At 47.0% G+C, this 21,565-nt stretch overlaps 1 protein-coding gene across 5 annotated transcripts; it reads left to right on the plus strand.

The window, feature by feature from the left end:
• Nucleotides 1–1,201: 1,201 nt before the first annotated feature.
• nfatc2a (nuclear factor of activated T cells 2a) lies at nt 1,202–20,974 on the plus strand. Of its 5 annotated transcripts, none has more exons than XM_030357220.1 (11): nt 2,737–3,136; nt 3,637–4,642; nt 4,901–5,069; nt 7,499–7,701; nt 7,832–8,004; nt 9,528–9,668; nt 11,695–11,750; nt 11,887–12,019; nt 12,340–13,134; nt 13,665–13,745; nt 19,021–20,974. In XM_030357220.1, the coding sequence occupies exons 1-10, from the start codon at nt 3,004–3,006 to the stop codon at nt 13,706–13,708; spliced, it is 2,853 nt and encodes a 950-aa protein (XP_030213080.1). In that variant the 5' UTR covers nt 2,737–3,003; the 3' UTR covers nt 13,709–13,745; nt 19,021–20,974. The 5 variants fall into 5 exon arrangements, with proteins under 5 accessions (XP_030213096.1, XP_030213080.1, XP_030213088.1 ...); XM_030357228.1 differs by having other exon boundaries at nt 12,340–13,128; XM_030357236.1 differs by lacking the exons at nt 2,737–3,136; nt 13,665–13,745 and adding an exon at nt 1,202–1,606.
• The last annotated feature ends 591 nt before the right edge of the window (nt 20,975–21,565 follow it).

A 21,565-nucleotide genomic window follows, 5' to 3' on the forward strand; every position in this document is an offset into this window, starting at 1 on the left:
AAGCTCCTCTGCTTCCAATGATCCACACAAGAGGATGTTCCATCAAACTGCAAACATGCTGTTCTTCTCCTCCCCAAAAACATACGGGATGCTTTCAATTATTCGAACATACGAGCCGAGGATCCACATAAGCCGATCCAAACATGCAGCCTCGCAGGCTTCCTGTTAACGTACATCTGCTGACAATCATCTGCAATCGTAAATGCATGGCTGTCATGATTTGGAGTAGTATGGTAGTATGTCTCTGTAGGTGCAGTCTCAGTAGAGGTTGATAAGTTTAGCGCCGCGACAAATTCAAACAAGTTGCACTTCTTGACTGTTGTGTTTGATCTCATGGTGGGTCAATATATATATATAAGTATGTTGTTGTTGTTGCTGTGAGAGAAGGTTCTGAGAGATTGAACTTGGGGGGAAGAGGTGCTGCTGGGTGATGTTTACTCTTTCATGTCCTCAATACAGCAGAGCACAATCTTCATTCAAATCTTAATAAGGAAACTATTGAATATTGACAATAATTTAAAAACATGAACTTAGGCATTAGGCCAAAATGTATGTTGATGTTATTACCTGAAATTGTACCTGAAAAGTTTTACAACATGTTAAGAGGAACCTATTTTTCAGTACTTTTTCAAGCGTCTTTGAAAAAAAGGACGCTTTTCTTTACTTTTCCCCCACGTATAACATGCATCAACTTTCCATTTAAAAATAACAAACATTCCATTCAAGGGATAAACAACAGTAAAGTTTCCATTGAATATAGTTATTAACAACATGGAAACAAGATGGCTAAGCAGGATTTAACCACCAAGTTGTCTGGCTTCATAATTCAGTGAAATAAAATAAACAGTTGGAACCACAACATTTGGTCTAGCAAAGCATTAACGATGTTGAAAGACATACCACTGCAAACAGAGGACAGTCTTTAAACCGTGCAGCTCAATTGAATGTAATGTAGGCCTATAGGCTACCGTATCAAGGCACCGGGACTATTTTTTCGTATTTTTTCTCAGCCTACAGTATTTTTTTTATCCCTACAATGAAGTTCTTGTGCGCTACTGTCTGAGAGAAGCCGCAGAAATGCCTTGGCGCATGAGCCGGAGACGTCATGGATTCCTGAGTGTGGGCTTTGCAGGAAAGCCCTGAGTCTCCAACATGGACCGGCTCCAGGTTTCCATGGCAAAGCGCATAAACAGGAGGAAACACAGAGGGAATCCCGTTATTTTACAGCATTGGACCATTATAAACACCAAGAGCGGGGAAGGAAGCCGCTCTTGATACTCAAGTAATCCTTAGAGCTAGGAAAGGTTCTTCATACCATAACCGCCTGCGATAGTCGCCGATGCAGCTTCATACTTTTGACCATTATAAAGACAAGAGTTGCGTCTACAGCAGCCTAACTTTACAGCTCAATTTCCTGAACAAACCAAAGGAGTGTTTCACCTAGTTTTTTATTTTTTCCCAGACGAAGGAGGTCTGAACTGTTATGGTTACAAGAGGAAGATCATTTTTCAACTTTTTTTTTTAGGTTTTACAACTTTTTCCCGTCAAATGTTCAAGGAGGCTTGGAGACTGCCCCAGTACCACACGATGAGGTCCATGGATCAAGGTATGGATGCCGCGCGTGGTGACGTGTGAATGATTATCTGGTAATCATTACATTTGATTTTTAACAGACTTCTTTTTTTAATGTGTGATGTTCCTAAGTGTAACTATAACGTGTTTTCCTAAAAAGAAATACTTTAATCTTAAGAAAAATGCCAAATAGAAGGGCACTCATTTGCAGCACAGTATTTCGGGCGGTAATATCCGCGCGCGCATGCCAACGGCGGCGGGCAGGGGCTCGTGGGGAGGAACGGGAAACACGGCGCCGTTTAAGGCTACAAATAACAGCTAACTACGTCACTACAACCGAAGCCTACAACCGAACACAACGCGGCCCATTAGTATAAGCGAGATGATAAACCAGCGTTGCCCATTTATAAAAAAAAAAGTGGAGCAAATGATCTCATGGAATTATAATAACCTATAGCCACCGACTGCGTCTAGGGATCTGTACTGCATCTAGATTCATTTCGTTTTGATTAATGTATTTTAACCTAAACAACTATAGGCTGCATTGTATAGGTCTCAAAAACATCAGATGGACCTTGCCTATTTTGTTGACTGAGCATATTACCTCTGGGTCGGGGCTATTCCTGTGGACGCCCCTGTCAGGGCCCATGCGCTGGTACAGGCTGCTATCTATCAGTCTGGGTGGAAGGAGGGGAATAGCCGATCTTGATAGGCGTGATCCTTAAGGCATTTCAACTCATTAATTATGTCCAGTGTGTAAAAAATAGAGCGCATCTATCATTGCGCGCGCCGCGCACACGCACAAGCACACGCGCGAACGCACTATCCCCCCTACCTCTCTCTCTCTCTCTCACACACACACACACACACACACACACACACACACACACACACACACACACACACACACGCACGCACGCACGCACACACACACACACACACACACTCATGCACAAACACACGTGGTACATTTTTATAGGCCTACATCTATTGCGTAATTGCCACATGTCAAACACCCGGGGGCAGCAGTAAGTCAAAAGAGAAGCTGTCCATTCACTTAAAGGGTGCCTATGTTGAAGTCAAATTATAAAACAACTACTAACCCATACTAACCCAACTAACCCATTAAAACATTCACGAAATAAAGCCACGGTGATAAGAATATACACTCCAGCCTTCAACTTTTGACTAAAGTGAGAAAATGCAAGAAGGAAACTTTTGTGCTTTCTTCGCCCTGCTGTTCCTGAGCGCTGGCTGTTGCATCACTTGCTTCCATATTCAACTACAGCAACAAGTGAACAGGTTCCCCCTTCAATGCATCTCATCTCGACACCAGAGTCTCTCCCTCGCTCGTCGCATGGCCTCTGTTAGGGACGTCGCAAGTGTTATATTTTCTTATCGCCTGAACTGGGAAACCGCTATATAAGACAAATGACATATTTTTACGACGAAACCGAGGCTGCGGAGGACCTGAGCAAAATGAACTACCCTGACGAGGATTTGCAGTTCGAATATTTGTTTGAATACGAACCTCCTAGTGACGATTTTGCAGGAGGAAAACAAGGTTGGTGTGGCTTTTGAAAGCGGGATGCCATGCCAAATAATCCCCATGCCTACTTAAGGTCTCGCACAGGTTAATAAGGCTACTATTTAATAGAAATAGTATTTACATGTGAAAGTTAATTTGACATGTGTAATCCAAATATTACACATTTGATGATGTATTTGTTTAAGTGTTGGCATCGCTGCCCTTTTTTTAATCGAGATTTTAGTCTACAACTCTTGTAATGTAGCCCCTAAGGGTTATTCTAGAAAGATTAATCTGTATATGTTGATCCCTCTTCGGTGCATCAAGTGGAATAACAATGTTGGAATCACAGCAATGATACTAATACTACTAGTAATAACAAAATTAATAAATGGACCGATACAAATGATGAACTGCTCATTACTGACTGCTGATAGTATGATGTGGTGACCATGATGTGATAATCAGTAAAATAGGCAAGTATTTTAAACTGTATCTTGCGTGTTGTTCACTCTGTTCCCACTTATCCACCCCAGATGACCCGAACCTCACGGCCCAAAAGCTCCTCAGCCCAGAGTCTGAGCAGGCCTTCCCCCTGGAGGAAGCCCCCTACGGCATCAAGCCCTGCAGCCCGTCCTACGGGGGCCACGCCGTGCAGGTCGTCGCAGGCTACGACGCCCAGGAGCTCTCCCGGAGCTACCTGGACCACCACCAGCACCACCACCAGCGCCCCAGCGGCCTGGCTCTGAGCCCCCGCATCGAGATCACGCCCTCCCGCGAGCACTACAACCATGTCAGGGACTCCCTGCAGAACCACCCCCTGAACACCAGCCCCCGGCCCACGCTGACCGTGCCCGGCCACGAGAGCCAGTCCTACCGGGAGCCCCAGTGCCTGAGCCCCGCCAGCAGCAACTCCTCCACCAGCTGGCACTCGGAGAGCTACTCCCCCTTCGCGTCCCCCTGCGTGTCGCCGGGCAGCGGGCAGACCGCCGCCGACCTCTGCCCCCGCCTGCAGAGCATCCACACCGGGGGCTCCCCGCGCACCTCCCCGGGCACCTCCCCCCGCACCAGCCTGGCCGAGGACGGGGGCCCCGGGGGGCCCCGCTCGCCGTCCCCCAGGCCCGACTCACGCTCGGTGTCGCCGCAAGGGAAGCGCACCTACGACATGTGCCGCAACCAGGGTCTGATCCCGGGACACCGCTCCCGCAGCCCCTCCCCGTCGCACGCCGCTCACGAAGAGTACAACATCGGGGCCCACTACGGCCCCAACGCCCACCTCCACCAGCACCACCTCCACCACCACCACGGCAGCCCCATCGCCAACGTGGTGAACTGCTTCGGCCCCGGACAGCCCGGCCTGGTGCCCAGTAAGATCGTGAGGACGGCCAACCACAACCAGGTGTACACCCTGTACCCTGAGAACCACGTGGAGGGGAACTACCTGGTGTCCTGCGACCAGGACATGAAGTCCAGGCCCGGCTCGGAGCCCTTCTTCGTCATGCCGCCCATCTGGCCCAAACCTCTGGTGTCCAGCCTATGCAGGTACACAAAACAACCGCCGAATGAGGTGTCAACACCGCTCCCCTGGTGGGGCCGTGATCCGGTGTCTCACTTAGCAATTACAATATAAGGATCATGAATAAATTGTAAATATGCAGATATAATTACATCAGTGTACGTTATACGTATGTATGGTAGTATTACATCTGTGTGTGTGTGTGTGTGTGCGCGTGTGTGTGCATGCATGTCATGCGTTAACGTCATCCCCTCCTTTGAGTGTCCTGGGTTGTCCCTCCGCAGCATCCCGCTGGCGTCCCTCCCTCCCCTGGAGTGGCCCATGCCCAACCACACGGAGCACTACGAGCTGCACATCGACGTGCAGCCCAAGCCCCATCACCGGGCCCACTACGAGACGGAGGGCAGCCGGGGGGCCGTCAAAGCCCCCACCGGCGGGCATCCCGTCGTCCAGGTGAGAACGCCATGATTCTGGGATCGCGTGAATGAAAAAAAACACAAACGGAATTTCCTTTTGTGTATCCTTTGTACGGCTTAGGAACCTCCTCATGTTACGCGTTGTATCACCCGTGTGAGTGTGGATACAGGGGTCGCTGCTGGCGGTGTATTGGCAGCTCTGGGCGGTCTCCTCTCTCTCTCCCCTTGTGTGCCATGGTTTCCATGGGATGGTATTTCCTAGTCATTATACAGCGGCTGCCGGGGCCTCTGCCTTGCAGACACGTGTTTGAGAATTGCTCCGCAGGTTACTTTGACCGCCTGTGTTTGGGCCCTCACACGCATAGACCACGCCAGGTGCATCATGTGACATGACCGGTCAATCGGGGTCCTTATTCAACGCCAAATAAAATAGAGCTGAACAGCACACACTCGAGGGTGGTGTTGTTGTTTTTAGGTTGACAATCTGACTTGAAATAGTATTTGTCGGCTTAAAACAATGCAGTCACCCTCCCTCAGTCTCATGGCTTCAAACCACAGACACACCCGTGTTCATCGGAGCCTCCTCTACTATGCTAGGCCCATCTCAACACTCAAGGCTAGAGTTGTTTACCATCGATGTTGATACGGATACTGCTTACTGTTGGACTGTTGGATTTATGGTTTCACATCTGTTTTTTATTTATTTATTTTTTGTGTCTGTGTTACCATGACAACATCTTGCGGAGGCCTGCCTATTTGCGTGTGACGGAGGTCATTAGTTCCCTGTTTGAATTGGATTCCTTGTCTTGAATATAATGTGGGGTTAAAGGCAAAATAATTTTTATTTCTGACCCTCTATTAATACCCAACCTGACCTCAGTCTCGCCTGGTTTGTCAGGGCCATTCAGATAGACACGGTCTGGCTAGACATTACTAACCCCAACACACACACACACACACACACACACACACACACACACACACACACACACACACACACACACACACACACACACACACACACACACACACTCTTAAACTACTTTTTCCTCTTCCTTCATTCAACCCCCCCCCCCCCCCCCCCATACCACCCCCTCTCGAACCATCTTCTCTCTCTCTCTCTCTCTCTCTCTCTCTCTCTCTCTCTCTCTCTCTCTCTATATATATATATATATATATATATATATATATATATATTTCCCATGCTTTCCCTCTAGCTCTCTCTTTCTTTCCCTCTCTCTCCCTGAGACTCCAATACTCCACTTTACTTTTCCTAGCCCTCTCCTGCTCATGACTCATCATCACTGCCCCCGGCGCCATGACAACCACCTGTTCACATGGCCCTTGGCGTGTTTACGGCGAACTTCCTCTACTTCAGTGGTTCTGCAGGCCATTTTGCCATAGTGTTTTTTCCCCCCCTTTTTTTTCTTCTAACTCCTTATTTGTCAGCTGGTCATGGTCGCTGCAATGTAAACATTATGGTTTGAGTGGAAGAGACAAACTTGCTATTTACTATAGTGTTTTAGAACAAAGATTAAGGTTAAGTTAAGAATAAATAATATAATTACATTTTTTAGTTTGATGATGAACACGGTTCAGTCACTTCACTGCCATTGTTTCTTTTTTTTTAAATCGTGTTCTAGATGCAGGTACGACTGCTGTGGTTTCTGCACATTTCCTCAGTCATTGGTCTCAGGTTTCGTGTCAGTGCCTCTCCCCCTCTTTCCCGCTCTCTCTCTCTCTCTTACTTGCTCATATGCAAAGTCACTGAACTTGCTGAACACTGTACAAGCCCCAAAACCACCAACCACCACAAACACATAAGCGCACACACACACACACACACGCACGCACGCACGCACGCACGCACGCACGCACGCACACACACACACACACACACACACACACACACACACACACACACACACACACACACACACACACACACACACACACACACACACACATATGTATACACACACACACACACTCACTTACACACACGCCCACTTCAATTGCTGGTGCAATCCATTCACGGCTCTTTGTGTGTGCCATGTGTTAAAGTGTGTCCCTCCACAAAGCTTTTGTCAATCTGTCATTAACTTCAGGAGAGGGTGGTTCCCGTTTTCGATACTCAGTCCATGCATGCTGTAACAGAAGGAAAAGACTATATAAGCTATATTGCGATATAATAAGCTATGCTGCAGAATGTTATTTTTTATTATTAGATGTTATTCTGAGCCCAATGAGGTTGCCTTAAATGTAATAACTTGTCAATAGTTCTGGCTTAATCAAGTTCACTTACTAACCACTCAACACTTTCCAAATAGTTTGAATCGATCACGAGAATAAGCAACAAAGGATTGCTTTCAGGAACTGAGAAACAGACAGCGAGCAGAGTGATTGTGTCTGCATTCGTGTGCAGAGCTGTCCCAGTAACCTACACTCCTCGTTTTGACTCGACAGCTGCACGGCTACAAAGGCAAGGAGCCCCTCGGCCTGCAGATCTTCATCGGCACAGCAGACGAGCGCATCCTGAAGCCGCATGCCTTCTACCAGGTCCACCGCATCACGGGCAAGACGGTCACCACCACCAGCCTAGAGAAGGTAGTCAACGGCACCAAAGTCCTGGAGATCCCCCTGGAGCCAAAGAACAACATGAAAGCCATGTGAGCGTTTTCCTCATGCATAGCTTCAGAATTGCACCGAGATCCGAGCCTAGTATCCGACCATCTGCATTATTTTTTTTTAACAGGACGTTATTTTGACATGACGTGTTTACCCTTTTTTACTTCACAGAATCGACTGTGCCGGAATTCTGAAGCTCAGGAACGCCGACATCGAACTGAGGAAAGGGGAGACGGACATCGGGCGGAAGAACACCCGCGTGCGCCTGGTGTTCCGAGTCCACATCCCTCAACCTGGAGGGCAGCACATCTCACTGCAGGCCGCCTCACATCCCATAGAGTGCTGTAAGCAAGACACGTCATTTACATTACACACACACACGCACACACACATAGATTAGGACTGGCAGGGCTTTATGCTGAGGTTTTAAGGGCAAGGCATTGGTCAGGCTTCTTGCAAGCGTTTAAGGGCCTTTTGCATGTCCAGTGAGTTTGGAGAAATTCTGTTGCTGAGTAATATGTTTGGTGAGTTGGAGTTGTTGTGTCTTGATTGGCAGGCTGCAGTGTGCATGTCTGTATGATTCTATGTCTTTGTGTGTTTGTCTGTAGGTGAATGCATGGCTGTGAGCATGTTTGTGTGTGTATGTGTGTGTGTGTGTGTGTGTGTGTGTGTGTGTGTGTGTGTGTGTGTGTGTGTGTGTGTGTGTGTGTGTGTGTGTGTGTGTGTGTTTCTGTGTGGGTGTGTGCAACATGTGCACATGCACATAGAAGCTCATCACCAAGCAGTCTGACTATGTGCACACGGATCACGGGTGCGTTTGGTTCACCAAAGATCAGTGAGGAAGTACACACATGTTTATTAGGCACCTAATCAAAGTCAAACAAGGCCCTTTATTAAGCCTTACGCCACTCGCTCGTCAACCAAACAATGCTCTGCACATCCACCGCACACTAAAGTCCTGGTGACAGAACATGGGCGATGTAATTTCCCTCGGTAGATAGTGCAGCGCAGTCAGTTACTGCCGTCCTATCTCCCACCAGGATATTACCATCAGACGAACATCCGATCCAGTGCAGTCAGTAAAAATACAATCAAGCGTGAACCTGCGTCGTGTGCAGCCTCACTCCCTGCAGCACATCTGCCGGGGCCGGGCCGATAAGCAAACGGAGAGACGATGGTCTCTCGTCATGTCCGCCTCGTTGTTTTGTTGACTCACACGGTAGTAGGCCCAAACAAACCTGCGCAAAGGTCACACGAATGTTTGCCAACTCCTCAGCTCCCGCTCCAGTGGGTAACGAATGGCACCTGAGCTGACAAGTGATGCGAAGTGACAACACAAGCGGTGGTGTGTTTTTCGGATTTTATTATTTTGTTGCAGAACAGGTGTACCGTGCGCGCGTCGAGCCAGAATAAGCATAAACATGCTGCACAACTTTCTGTGTAGCTCAGGCTGCGTTGGTGTTGATTTTAAGCAATCTCCTTTCTGCATAGTTTATATTCAACATTTACCATTCCGTCGTTTTTAATCGCCTGGTTTCTCACCAGTGTGTGCCTGTGTGGAGGAAAACTGGTTGGGTGTCCTTTAGGCTATGCAGGGTGTGCGGTGACAATTTGTTGGATTGAGTCCATAATCCTGACAGGTTGCTAATATAATTGGTTCCACTTATGATTTGCTTTACAATTGATGAATTGTTCCGTGTATTGCATCTTGTTGATTCTAAAATAAGAATACTTATAACCTACATATATTATCATGGTGATGTAATATTCTGGTAATAATGTGTGTGTCAGTCTTCAAAATCATGGCAGGGCCATAGACTGTCTCTTATTTCTTCTTCTACTGTGTCTCTCTCTTTTTCGGCTTCAGCCCAGCGCTCGGCCCATGAGCTCCCTCTAGTGGAGAAGCAGGATATGGACGGCTGCTCCGTCCTGGGGGGCCAGCAGATGATCCTGACGGGGCAGAACTTCAGCTCCGACTCCAGGGTGATCTTCATGGAGAAAACCCAAGGTGAGCAGTAGCATAGGGATCCCCTGACCACTTTAACGCTGCACGTCTTTATTCCCCCAACTTCGGGAAATCCTCCCCTTAGTGATTCACCTTCGGTTGCTATAAACCAAACTTTATATTGGTGACCAGCGGCAGCGCGATGAGACCTTCTAAAAGCATATGGTGTCATGACTCACCGGGTCCAGGGCTGTCAGAGAGAATAGCCCTTGGCTCGTAAACATCGCTGGCTCTCGGAGTGCTACTGAGACTACAACGTCCCCCCCCCGTCCCCCCGTCCCCTCACGTTTTTCCTGGGTTCCCTGCTATCGCACCACAACGCAGAGCAGATTAACACAGACAATTAAACACCGGTAGAAAAATGACTGTGGGATTGCTATTGTTTTGGAGAGTCTGTGTATGACACATGCGCTCTGGACCAGGGCAGCTGTGAAGGCCCTTTGAATGGGAGACAGCTGCGCCCGGCTGGGGCTCCCCTGGCTCCGTGTTCAGGGGAAGGTTTACCCTCAGCCAAGCACAGCCTCCACAGCTCCCAGCAGCCCCTAACGGCTGGGTCCAACATCACCCCCCTCCCCCCCGTCCGTCCCCCCGTCCCCCCACTACACACACACACACACACACACACACACACACACACACATACTCCACCACTCCACTCCATCCACTTAGTCCCCTCACAACCAGCTCCAGAGGGTATCCCATGGAGTCGAGTTGCAACCAAATGCACAACAAACACGGGCGCCAAGAAAGCATTGGTCATCAACTTCTGTTTTGGGAAAACTGAGCAAATTGATCATAAAAGTAGAAATAAGATGAAGGAGGGATTTTTTGGAATCCCCTTCGTTTGCTTGCTGACTCATTTCAGTGTTTTTCAATTGGTTGTGCATAGTTTCCCACCTACCTTTCAAACTCTCAGCCATGTTGGACAGAGTGCTTCCCACTCACTTTGTCAGACTGTGCACTCTCAGCCAAGTTGGACAGAGTGATTCCCACTCACTTTAACAGACTGTGCACTTTCAGCCTTGTTCGAGTAAGGGCTTCACAGATAACTATGTGCACTTTCAGTCCTGCTGTATGTCAAAGGCATTTGGAATTTACAAGCATTCTTTATATCTATATAGCTATATTGAATAATATGTGAGGAAAACATTCATAAGAAATGGATGAACTAAAGTTACCCTGTTTTGCATATTTATTGTATGCAGCCCAACAGATATGCTTACAAAACCCAATCTTACAGTTTTTCAGTCGATTTCATATTACACAGGCAGTTCATACATAATATACCTATATTTTGCCCCCTAGCCTGAACTCTCTTCCCTAAATGTAGCACTCTGTAGGTGGTAGAGCGCTATTTTGCTATAAAGCAGAACTAAACTGTTAGGAAGTGAATTTGAAACTGAATAAAGGTTAACCTATCTGTTTACATCATCTCCAATCTGCTATCCCTTCAGCAGAAAGCAGTTGTTTCAAACCACAAATGTTTACTATTTACTCACTATCTTACTTTCTGTCTCAATACTGAAAACTGTTTGGTTGGCCACAGCCTGGGAACATATCTAGACATCAACTCTTCTATTCAGTCATCTCCCCGCTACCCCATCGATCCAACCAATCACCCATGTTCTGTACCGATATTAAGAACATGATACCCATAGACTCGGTGGCCGTGGGTCCACATGCAACATGCAAATGTTCTATGCATGTGACGCCGTGCACTTCATGGTGTAAGAGGAAAGGGCCAGCCGGGGAGATCTTCTCTAGCTTTAATCTAACAAAGAGTTGTGTGTGGCTGCGCCCACCACCCTCACGCTGCCAACACACGGAAACACGTCTTCTGAACAGGATGAACAAGACATCAATTCAATGGCCGCTAAGAGCGCTTTTTCTACAATTTTCAATTGCGAGTGAAGGTTCAATATAGAGTGTAGTGAAAAAAAAAGCTTTCTCTCTTTATTAATTTCATATTCAAATGATCATTGGTACTCTGTGCTGACCTTCCCTGTCCCCTGTGTTCACCGTCCAACAGACGGCCAGCAGATATGGGAGATGGAGGCGACTGTAGACAAAGACAAGAGTCAGCCAGTAAGTGGAGAACCACCGTGTCCCTGTATATCTCACGTAGAAAGCCCTTCTCACTAACCCCACTGCACAGTTACAGTCTGATCCTGAAATGAGTGGACCATAATAGCCCACTCCTCATGGCTCCCCTGTGCTGTAGAACCTGCTGTTTGTGGAGGTGCCTTCCTACCGGGAACTGTCCGTCTGCCACTCGGTCAAGGTCCACTTCTACGTCATCAACGGCAAGAGGAAGCGGAGCCAGCCGCAGCATTTCACCTTCACCCCGTTGTCAGGTAACGGTTCAACGGACACCACATTGAATCATTACCTGTAGCACACAAGCGCGACACGATAAACACACTTTTAGAGTCTGCTCTTTGTCTGTACCGGGGCACGCTGTCCCCGGTCAATGTGTGTTAGCCTCACTAGTGTCACTTTATACTCTATACTACCCGAGGACGTAGACGTGGCAGACACTAAACAGGGTTACGAACGATGGCTGCATCTGTCCCCTGATGAAGCCCAATCCGCGGGTCTGCTTGCAAAGGGTCCGCCCTGTGGCTGTGTTCTCTGTCCATCCAATGACCACGTGCCCCCCACCCCCTTACCACAGTGCCCTCCATCAAGACGGAGCCCCAGGACGAGTACGAGGCGGCTCACATGGGCTTCGCCGTGCCCCAGATGCTGGGCCTGTCCCCCCACTCCTACTACCACAACGCCCGGGCCATCCTGCAGCCGGACAGCGGCCTGGTCTCCGGCCTGGCCTCCTGCCTGGAGGGGGGGCGGGCCCCCCAGGACCCCCGCTACCAGCAGCAGCAGCAGCTGCAGAGTCACGCCATCATCAACGCCGCCGGCCTGAGCAGCCCCGGCCTGTACCAGCAGATGCCCGAGCCGCACCGCTCTGTGCTGGTCCACGCCGGCTCTCCGTCCCAGCCCCTGGGGGGTCCCCACCTGGCGGCGGGCCAGCACCCGTCCATCATCCAGTTCTCCCCCAACGGCCCCCCCGCACACCACCACCTTCTGCTCCGAGGGGCGGGGGACCCCCCGCCCACCGCCGCCCCCCCCGCCGCCCCTCAGGCCGACAACAGCAGCAGCCAGCAGCCCATCACCTACGGCGAGGACGGATACTCCCCCCAGTCCACGCCCAACACGTCCCCCCACACCCAGGGGGGGCCCGCGGCCGGCCAGCCGCAGCACTACGCCACGGTGATCCAGCCCCAGCCCCAGTACACGCAGAAGGCCCTCCCGCAGAAGGTCCGATCCCCCCCTACCCCCGGGGCCCCTGGCCCCGAGCAGGCGGGCCAGGAGGGACCCCAGGAGGGGGCCCCGGCCCTGGGGAACGGCCACCAGAGGAGGGTGGCGGTCAAGGAGGAGAACCTGGACCAGGCCTACCTCGATGACGGTGAGTGTAAGTCTGGGCCTCTCTACTTTGTGTGCATGGCGGCGTGTGACTCTCTGATGGTGTTGTTGTCGTCGTCGTCGTCGTCGTGCGCGCGTGTGCTACTGATGAGGTTAAGTGAGAGTAGGTGGAGCTTTTCTTTTTTTTCCTGTCCTTGCTTTCCGTCCGAGTGTCCAGGATTGATTATGGCCGCCGTCCGTCACTGTAGGGAAGCTATATGTTGCGATAGCGATGTCAACGGCGATTAGGGGACGAAGAACTGTCGAGGAAAGATGAAACATTTCCCCGAGAACAATTCAAGGATATTTACAATTTCGCTTCACCGCGTATCCTCGGTGTGGCCAATAGTGTCCCTCGGAAAAAAGAATAAAGAAAACAAACACCCAATCTTACATCTTTAAAACAATGTTTGCCGAAGAGGTTCGTGAGTCGCATGTTTATACTTGTGCTTGTCAACCCCGTTGCCCTCTTGATAGAATTAATGTCAGGCCACGTTCAGCCGCAGTCAGGAGGTTGAATCTTTTCCTTGTTTTGCAAAGGTCCTCCCAACTACACCTTGTTACGCCCTAATGGCCCCTTCTGAGAGTCAATCGAGTCTCTCGTCCGCAACAGCCACATCGGTGAGTTTTTACAATTGATGAGTTGCAGGTTTTTCCCCCTCATTTGTCAGTTCACGGGTGAACTCCCCACCCCCGTACATGTTGGCTTGTCTCAAAAATGGGGGGGTTGGGAGGAGGGGGTGGGGGACGTTTTCGAACACTGTCAAAACATACAGCCCCTTTCTCTTTTTTTTTTTGCCTCGACTTTCTCTTGAAATATGATGTGAAAGAAGAGACACACGAAAAACAAGACAACGACAAAAAAATGAAAAGAGGTGTCAGTTCTCCTGATGGCCTGGATGTGTTGACACTGTTATTAACTGAAAAACAACTTCCATGGCAACCATTGTCACACAGTGGAACCGGGCTGCCTGGGAGAGCTGGGGAAAGCCTCTGTGTTTGTTGTAGTTGGCCGGGGCTCCCTTTGGCCCCGCGCCACCCAGTTCTGCGGGGGAACCCAACAGAGGATTAGCTTTTTTTTCCGACCATGGGATTCTGCCAATCTGGCACTAGAAATTCCCATTTGCAGCTGCGCCCCTCCAGAAAAACCCAGCCTGATCCCTGTAAGATAGCGGGGAGGAGGGTGGAGCGGGCGGTCCGCAGGAAAAGGGAAGGGTGGTGTGTGGTGGTGGGAGTGGGGGGGGGGTGGGCTGGAGAGGAGGGGGCCAGTGGAAAAAATGAAACGAAGAAAAGAGGCCAGCAATGGAATTTGTGTTTTTTGGATCTGGTAGATGCAGGGTTTCCCTACACGGTAAACAGCAACAGGGTTTTGGAGCTGGGGTGAATTCACACAGGGTTGTTTTCGGAGCGGGCAGGGCTCGGTCCAGGCATGTCGGGTCAGGGGGAGACACACTGATCACAGGGTGATGGCCAGGCCACATTATCCCCTCCTGGTTGCTGCCTGATGTGGCTGTTTTGCATAAAACGGTATAGACGCTTTGGTTTAGCAGGGTGGTTCCTCTCTTTGAGGGCGTGGTGGGATTTAAAGCATGACACACAGATGTCAGGTACAGCATTTGACCACAGGGAATCCAACCCCCCACCCCCATGGGATACATCTGATATTTCAACCCATTGTGCAGGTTGCATACAATACAGAGCAGAACCGAAGCAGGTGTAGGCTGGGGTGGTGCTGGTCGGGGGGGGGATCCAGCTGATACACTTCACGCCGCAGGGAGAGATTGCCTGTGTGTGTGTGATTAGATAGATCTTAAATCGAGGGCCTATCAGTGTACATGCGTTTAAGTGAACCGTGTCAGCTGTCAGCTGGCAGGCGAAGCAGGCCTAAAGTTTTCCACCAGAAGTAGCTTGGAAGTCTTTTAACTTCATAAGGATTTAAACGTGGAGCAGATCTATGTTGAAATTTAGAAAACACACACCTATTCATCATGAAATGAAAACCATATATCGTGCCGTTGCTGACTGATACTGAAACACTTTTAGCCTCAAAAAACAAATGAGGGGCTGCCCCTTAATGTACTGCATATTTAGAGGAAAGCACACATGATATTTTGCAGAAAATGAGAGTTATTTTTTCTCTCTTCCTTTCAATCGTTGGAAATGAGGGAAACGATACCGGCGTCATTTCCCTTGAGGGGGTTGTCCGTCACGTGTCTAAGTTGTACATTTGCTTCATGATATGTCGTGCCCTTTACTTCTAGGTCAAAACAACTTCACAAACACTGATTCCTACCCCACACATGGGCTTGTTACTACGTCCATCTAATTTTTCCCACGACTGCAAAAGTGCCAAGTTTAAGCAAAAACTGCAAATGAACGTTTCCATTCCGGTCAAATTCTCCCGGGTTTGTCGGTTGTTCTGAATCGGTTAAATACCTCAGTAAGTCATTGGGGCTTTTTCCGAACATGTTTTCTGTCAACGTTCACGCGGCTGGCTGAGGAATCACAAAGACCATTGTGTTGGTTTCCCTCTGAAGGCCAGGCGAGGCCCAGGCTGAGGCTGTGGCCCACTGGCTGCTGTCCGCTGCCTGTTCAGCAGGAGAGGGAGAGGGAGAGAGCGGAGGGAGCGCCATGGGGCCCGGCCTGCACGACCTCCTAGGGCCCAGCTGGGTGGTGGAGGGGGGGAGGCGAGGGTGCTGGTGGTGGTGGTGGTGGTGGTGGTGGTGGTGGTGGAATAACGCCCAGAGGCAGTGGAGCAGGTGAAAAATGTTCCAACAGGTGGAGAGATAAAGCACACGGAGAGAGCATGGCGGACAAGCATTAGTTTCACTTCACTTCCACCCCATTGGAGAGGGAGGACCAACGATACATGCCATGGTTTCAGCTTCCCTCCACCTCTTAGACTTATAAGTGTGTTTGTTTTGTTGTCTACTTGTGTTGGAGGAGGAGTTAGCTGTTGGTCCATCTTAACTAGATCATCCTTTATCCACTCCCTCAAGGTTGGCTTGCCTTCCTCTCAAGGTTACCAAGACAACCTCTAAGCAGCCATGCTCAGTGGCTCTGTGTTCCAGCCCCAAACTGCCGTCGAAATGTCTTGTGAGCCCCTTTGAAGCAGTTATTATTATGATGACTCATCGGCCCTATGACCCAGTGGCATTATACTACCGTCCATTTCATTGAAATACATTTTTACAACAACAAACAATATCATCCCAGCGGTTGAGTTGCCCTCACGTCAACTCGATGGCGGTATTAATAAACCAACATGTTGTAACCTTTTTGCACCCATCCATGGGTGGATGGATTAATTCTCATAACACAGATCATTTCAAAACCTTTTAACCCAAAGTGATGGTGTGGTGGTATAATCCAGTGAAAGAGTGTAGCTTTAAAGTTAAACATACTGCTGTATGTACAATATTCATGAGCTGGCTGCTAGGTGTGCGTGTTTGTGTGTGTGTGTGCGTGTGTGTGTGTGTGTGTGTGTGTGTGTGTGTGTGTGTGTGTGTGTGTGTGTGTGTGTGTGTGTGTGTGTGTGTGTGTGTGTGTGTGTGTGTGGGTGTGTGTGGGTGTGTGTGTGTGCTTGTACTGCACATACAGATGGGTTTCTGCTCCCTCCACACACCACTGACCCACTCTTTGTCACTCTTCGTTTGGCGGTGGCGGCGGCGTGCCCGTCTCTCTTGAGTCTCGTTTGGGGGCAGCACAGGGATCCCCTCTGTACTCCTACGCCGGTGAACCAGTCGGTAAACAGTCCAGACAGACACTCACCTATTGTGCAGGCGCAGGAGTCCCTGAGTGCTCCTCACACCAGCCTCGGCCCGGCCGTTCCCCGTGCCAACCCTTCATTAGGCTCAGCAAAGCCCTTCTTGTGTGTATTTGACCGCCTGTGGCTCTCCCTCACTCGCATCCCCCCCCCCCCCCCCCCTCTCTCTCTCTCTGGCTGTCTGTCTCTCTCTCACTCTGGCTATCTCTTTCTTTCTCTCTCTCTGGCTGTCTCTCTCTCTCTCTCTCTCTCTCTCTCTGGCTGTCTCTCTCTCTGGCTGTCTCTCTCTCTCTCTGGCTGTTTCTCTCTCTCCTGCTGTCTCTCTCTCGCTCTGTCTCTCTTGCTCTCTCTCACTCTCTCTTGCTGATCTCTCTCTCTCTCTCTCTCTCTCTCTCTCTCTCTCTCTCTCTCTCTCTCTCTCTCTCTCTCTCTCTCCTCTGGGTGTGTCTCTTTCTTTCCTCTGGCTGTCTATCTGTCTCTCTCTCCTCTCGCTGTCTCACCCTCTCTCTCTCTCTCTCTCTCTCTCTGCCTGTTTTTTTATGCTCAGGAAAACACCCTCAAGCCCCACTAGGCGAGATGAAAGTGTCTTCGAGGCGTGAGGTGTCAAAGGGAATTCCACCGCAGACTTAAACAAACAGGAGCCCAGCCGTGTTGGTTACTATACGTCTGCAGGGCATCCACGTTCCCGTTTGGTTTCAGAGAAGCAGTCCTGGCTATCCATTGGGCTCAGTGTGGGGGTTACTGTACTGTTTTTCCTCTCACAGCGGCTGCAGATGTTCAATGACAGCATGCTTTGGGGAAGTTGAAACTGGGTTATTGTTTGCTCAAAATCACAAGACTACATTGAATGTTACTCAAGTGTAAAAAGGTTAAGAGGGAAGAGGAAGTAGAATAAGAGGAAGAGAGCATCACTTTCTAAATAAAGCCAAACGGAACAAAAGAAACAACACAGCTTCACATCATGCAGCTGATTTATGGCCACGTTTGGGTCAGCTCAGGCATCATATTTTCTCGTTTCAACCGCGTTTCATTCTTAAATGCAATCGGGCTGCCAAAAAAAAAGGTTTGTTTTTTTGGTCAAGGTTACCAGGACAACTTCTAAGCAGCCATGCTCAGTGGCTCTGTGTTCCAGGCCCAAGCTGCAGTCAGAATGTCTTGTGAGCCCCTTTGAAGCCGTTATTATGTTGATGACTCACCAGCCCTAATGACCCAGTAGTATAATACTCCATAGTAGCAACGACTATACGGCCACACTGTGCTACAGAGAGAGTTAGCGTGCACGTGTGTTTGGGTGTTAGCGTGTATGTTTTAATGCTCGCTCACAAACACGTGCTCCGCGGGGGACTGACAAAGAGCAGAGAACAACACTCTGTGGTTCTCTGCTCAACATATACTATGCTGTTGCGTTGAATGTGGCCTTTCTGGTAGGACAACATATGTTGCATTCCTCACAGTTGTCGGTAGGCTATTTGACCGTGATCAAATCACAAGCATCCAGACTCTACGTCTCGCCTGTTGACAGGAGAAGGCAGCCACTTTGTTCGTGGTGTTAGAATTCTTTGGGATATTAGTTTATTTAATTGTTTTTGCAGAAGTTATCCTTGTTTTAATTGTTTTTGCAAAAGTTATCCTTGTTTTTTACAGGGTCAGGATTTTGGTTATGGTTAGGGGTTGCAAACTGACCTAGGGTTACCCAACTTACCTAGCTAACCTTTGTAAATGTGAAACCTTGAGACTCAATTCTCTGTCGTGGCAACTGGCTCTATTATTCGTCTTTTAAGATTTAAAGAGTGAACATTTCCTGTTCAACTCGCTCACCTTTACTCACTCCACCGCATGAAGAGAGACACCTAAAGCCTATGTGTGCAAAACAGGAAACGGATAGAGATTATTATCATTCTCTTGACGACACAAGAAAAACTGTCACGGGATACATGGACATCTTTCATGTGTTTTCCTGTTAATAAGCTTCACTCTTGTTCTCATTCACTTTCACAGTTATATTGTTTATGATCTTATTACAACATGAGCTAAAGTGTGTTTGGCTTTGTACGCTATGCCTTGTCCTCTTACTTTCTAACATCCTCTTTTCTTGTTTTCTTCTGCTTTTCTCTCTCTCTCTCTCTACAGTCAATGAAATCATAAGGAAGGATCTGACTGCTGTCCAGGCCAGAGGGCAGACATAGAGGAAAACCTGCAGGACACGACATCATGTCAACTTCGTCACAGCTATAGCCCTACCCCGCAACTCCTCTTCCTCATCCTCTTTATCCATAGAGATGTCCGTTTACAGCCGTTATATTAGAGTCATCTTTTAGTATTTCATGACTGTAAAGTCTTTACTTAAATGTGGAAAACAATCAAAACAATGTGCTTAAATCAATGTTTTTTAAGCGAAACATCTTCTTTTTATTAAAAAAAGATTAATAAAGAGAAGGTCGATAACTAAAATACATTCACATGCTGCAAAACTGTTAATACCGTTTGACTATTGGAGCTACTTTTTCGAATATATACTCAAAAGTCAAAATGTCTACAGATGTACAACAGCAGATTGTATGTACTTTAATCATCTCATTTTAGGTTCAGTTGTGTATGAAGTATGTGGAGATAAAAACACACTACCTTATTATTTTAGTGACTTAACTAAAATAAAAAACAATATTTGGCACCTCCTAAAATGCACTGTTTTGCCAAAACTTGTAAACATTTCTTTGATGTGAATAGTGCCTTTAATTCTGTGGCTTAAATGATTGATTAAAATTATGAAAAGGATAATCTGTGCAGCAGTTTATTAAAAGCCATACGTTAAAGGCTTTATAGTGTAAAGTATTGTCCAAGTCCAATATTCCAAATTATTGGGGATGCCAAATGCAGCAGGCAAACACAGATTTGAAATCTGGTTGCTTGTCTTTCTCTTAAATACCTTTTCTATTTGTATTTCTCATAATTGTATTGTAATTATATCTGTGTTCGTATTTCAATTCACAGAGAATATATCCAGTGCCTTTTTTTATGTAAGATGTTTTGTACAGTGCTTGCAGAAGTCTGAGAGCATTTATAAAGGCAGCCCTTGTATTCAAAGACATCAACAGACTTGTCCTGTCCCTTCATGTGTTATGCACTAGTGTGCCTTCAGTGCCTTGCATTTTTAAGGTAAGCCCCCATTTTTAGAAAATAATACAGAAAATACATTATTATTATGACTATTTTTGTATTAAATTATTATGTCAAATATTTTTTATTTTGTCTTAACAAAGTTTTATTTCATACAAATATAGTTTAAAATAGTTGTTGAAAAGAGTGCCTTTGTCTTTTAAGTGCCATTAATCCGACTTAAAATATGACCAATGAAGTGCAATTAAAGCTATTTGTTTTAAAGGCAACCATTGGCCAGAAAATGGTTGTCTAATGTTTAATATTGGATATCATATGGGTATTTTGCAGGAGTGAGATTTGATAAAAACAGTTACATAAAATGTTTTCTCTAATGAGCCATTCTCTCCATGTACAAAGAGTTTCTGAATGTAAACTTTATATTTGTTTCTGTAAATATAAAATGCAAAGTATACCCTGTTTGTCCAAGAATTAATTAATTCAAAGGTTAAAGAAGGAATGTAAAGTACATTTTCTCTCCTTTTTATGTTCTTCATGAGTTACATTCTTTCTTTTATCAATCCATTAGTTTTCAAGTATACACAAAGTTTGTGATTGATTTGCACGTTTTACTACAAAGAACACTTATGGTATATTGCACTGTAAGTATTACTTTGCGTTACTATGAGGAAATATTCAATTTTTATTTTAATTTGCAAAAATCGAGAATCGATGATTGTTTTTACAAAGGGAATTATTATAGGCATATTTCTACTGCCAATAGTGTTTAATTATTTTGCTTTTTGAATATTTTACTATCATTGTTACAAAAAGTTTGTTCCATCATTGGATAACATGATTTTCCCTCATATTTTTTTTTTTATAATTTGTTCTATTATGAATGCATCAAACTGTATGTTTAAAACAATTTGTTTCATCTTATTTTTATATCCTTAAAAGTAGCAATAAATAATAACCATAGACGATTCGCTTGTGTTGTTTGTTATGTTTTCACTTAAATCAACCGAGTTCTTTAAATCATCAAAGATTTTGTTTTTATTAACATCCTATTAAAAATGAGTTTGGCTTAGGGTAAGTTTGTTTAACCAAAATCATTAGATAAGACACAAATATTGACCTACATCGAGTATTAAAGCTACTAACTCTCAATGAACAGACATATTCCAACCATATCTAATATAGAAATAGACAAACAGAAAAAAAATGATATGTACATTTGATGTTAGAGATTATTTACAACATTAAAGGGTCACCTGTTCTTTAAAGGTGCGGTATGCGGGATTAAGTGGCATCTAGTGATGAGGTTGAGGATTGCAACTAATTGTGTTTTTTAATTGTACTATACTGGAATCTGGCTTGACTTGGTTTTGACTCATGGCAGTCCAGCATGACTGGGATTTGCAACGCCATCACAACCAAACTAACTTGAACGTATGTTTTTGGCTTGATTGAACACACACTTTCATATTACAGCCTACTGAAAAAGATCGGTCTTGTTTACACATTTGACAATGTTTAACACATATTTTCCCAAGTGCCACATGATGTCCTTGATTTT

The sequence above is a fragment of the Gadus morhua genome, chromosome 1 (assembly GCF_902167405.1).
Source record: "Gadus morhua chromosome 1, gadMor3.0, whole genome shotgun sequence".
Taxonomy (NCBI): Eukaryota; Metazoa; Chordata; class Actinopteri; order Gadiformes; family Gadidae; genus Gadus; species Gadus morhua.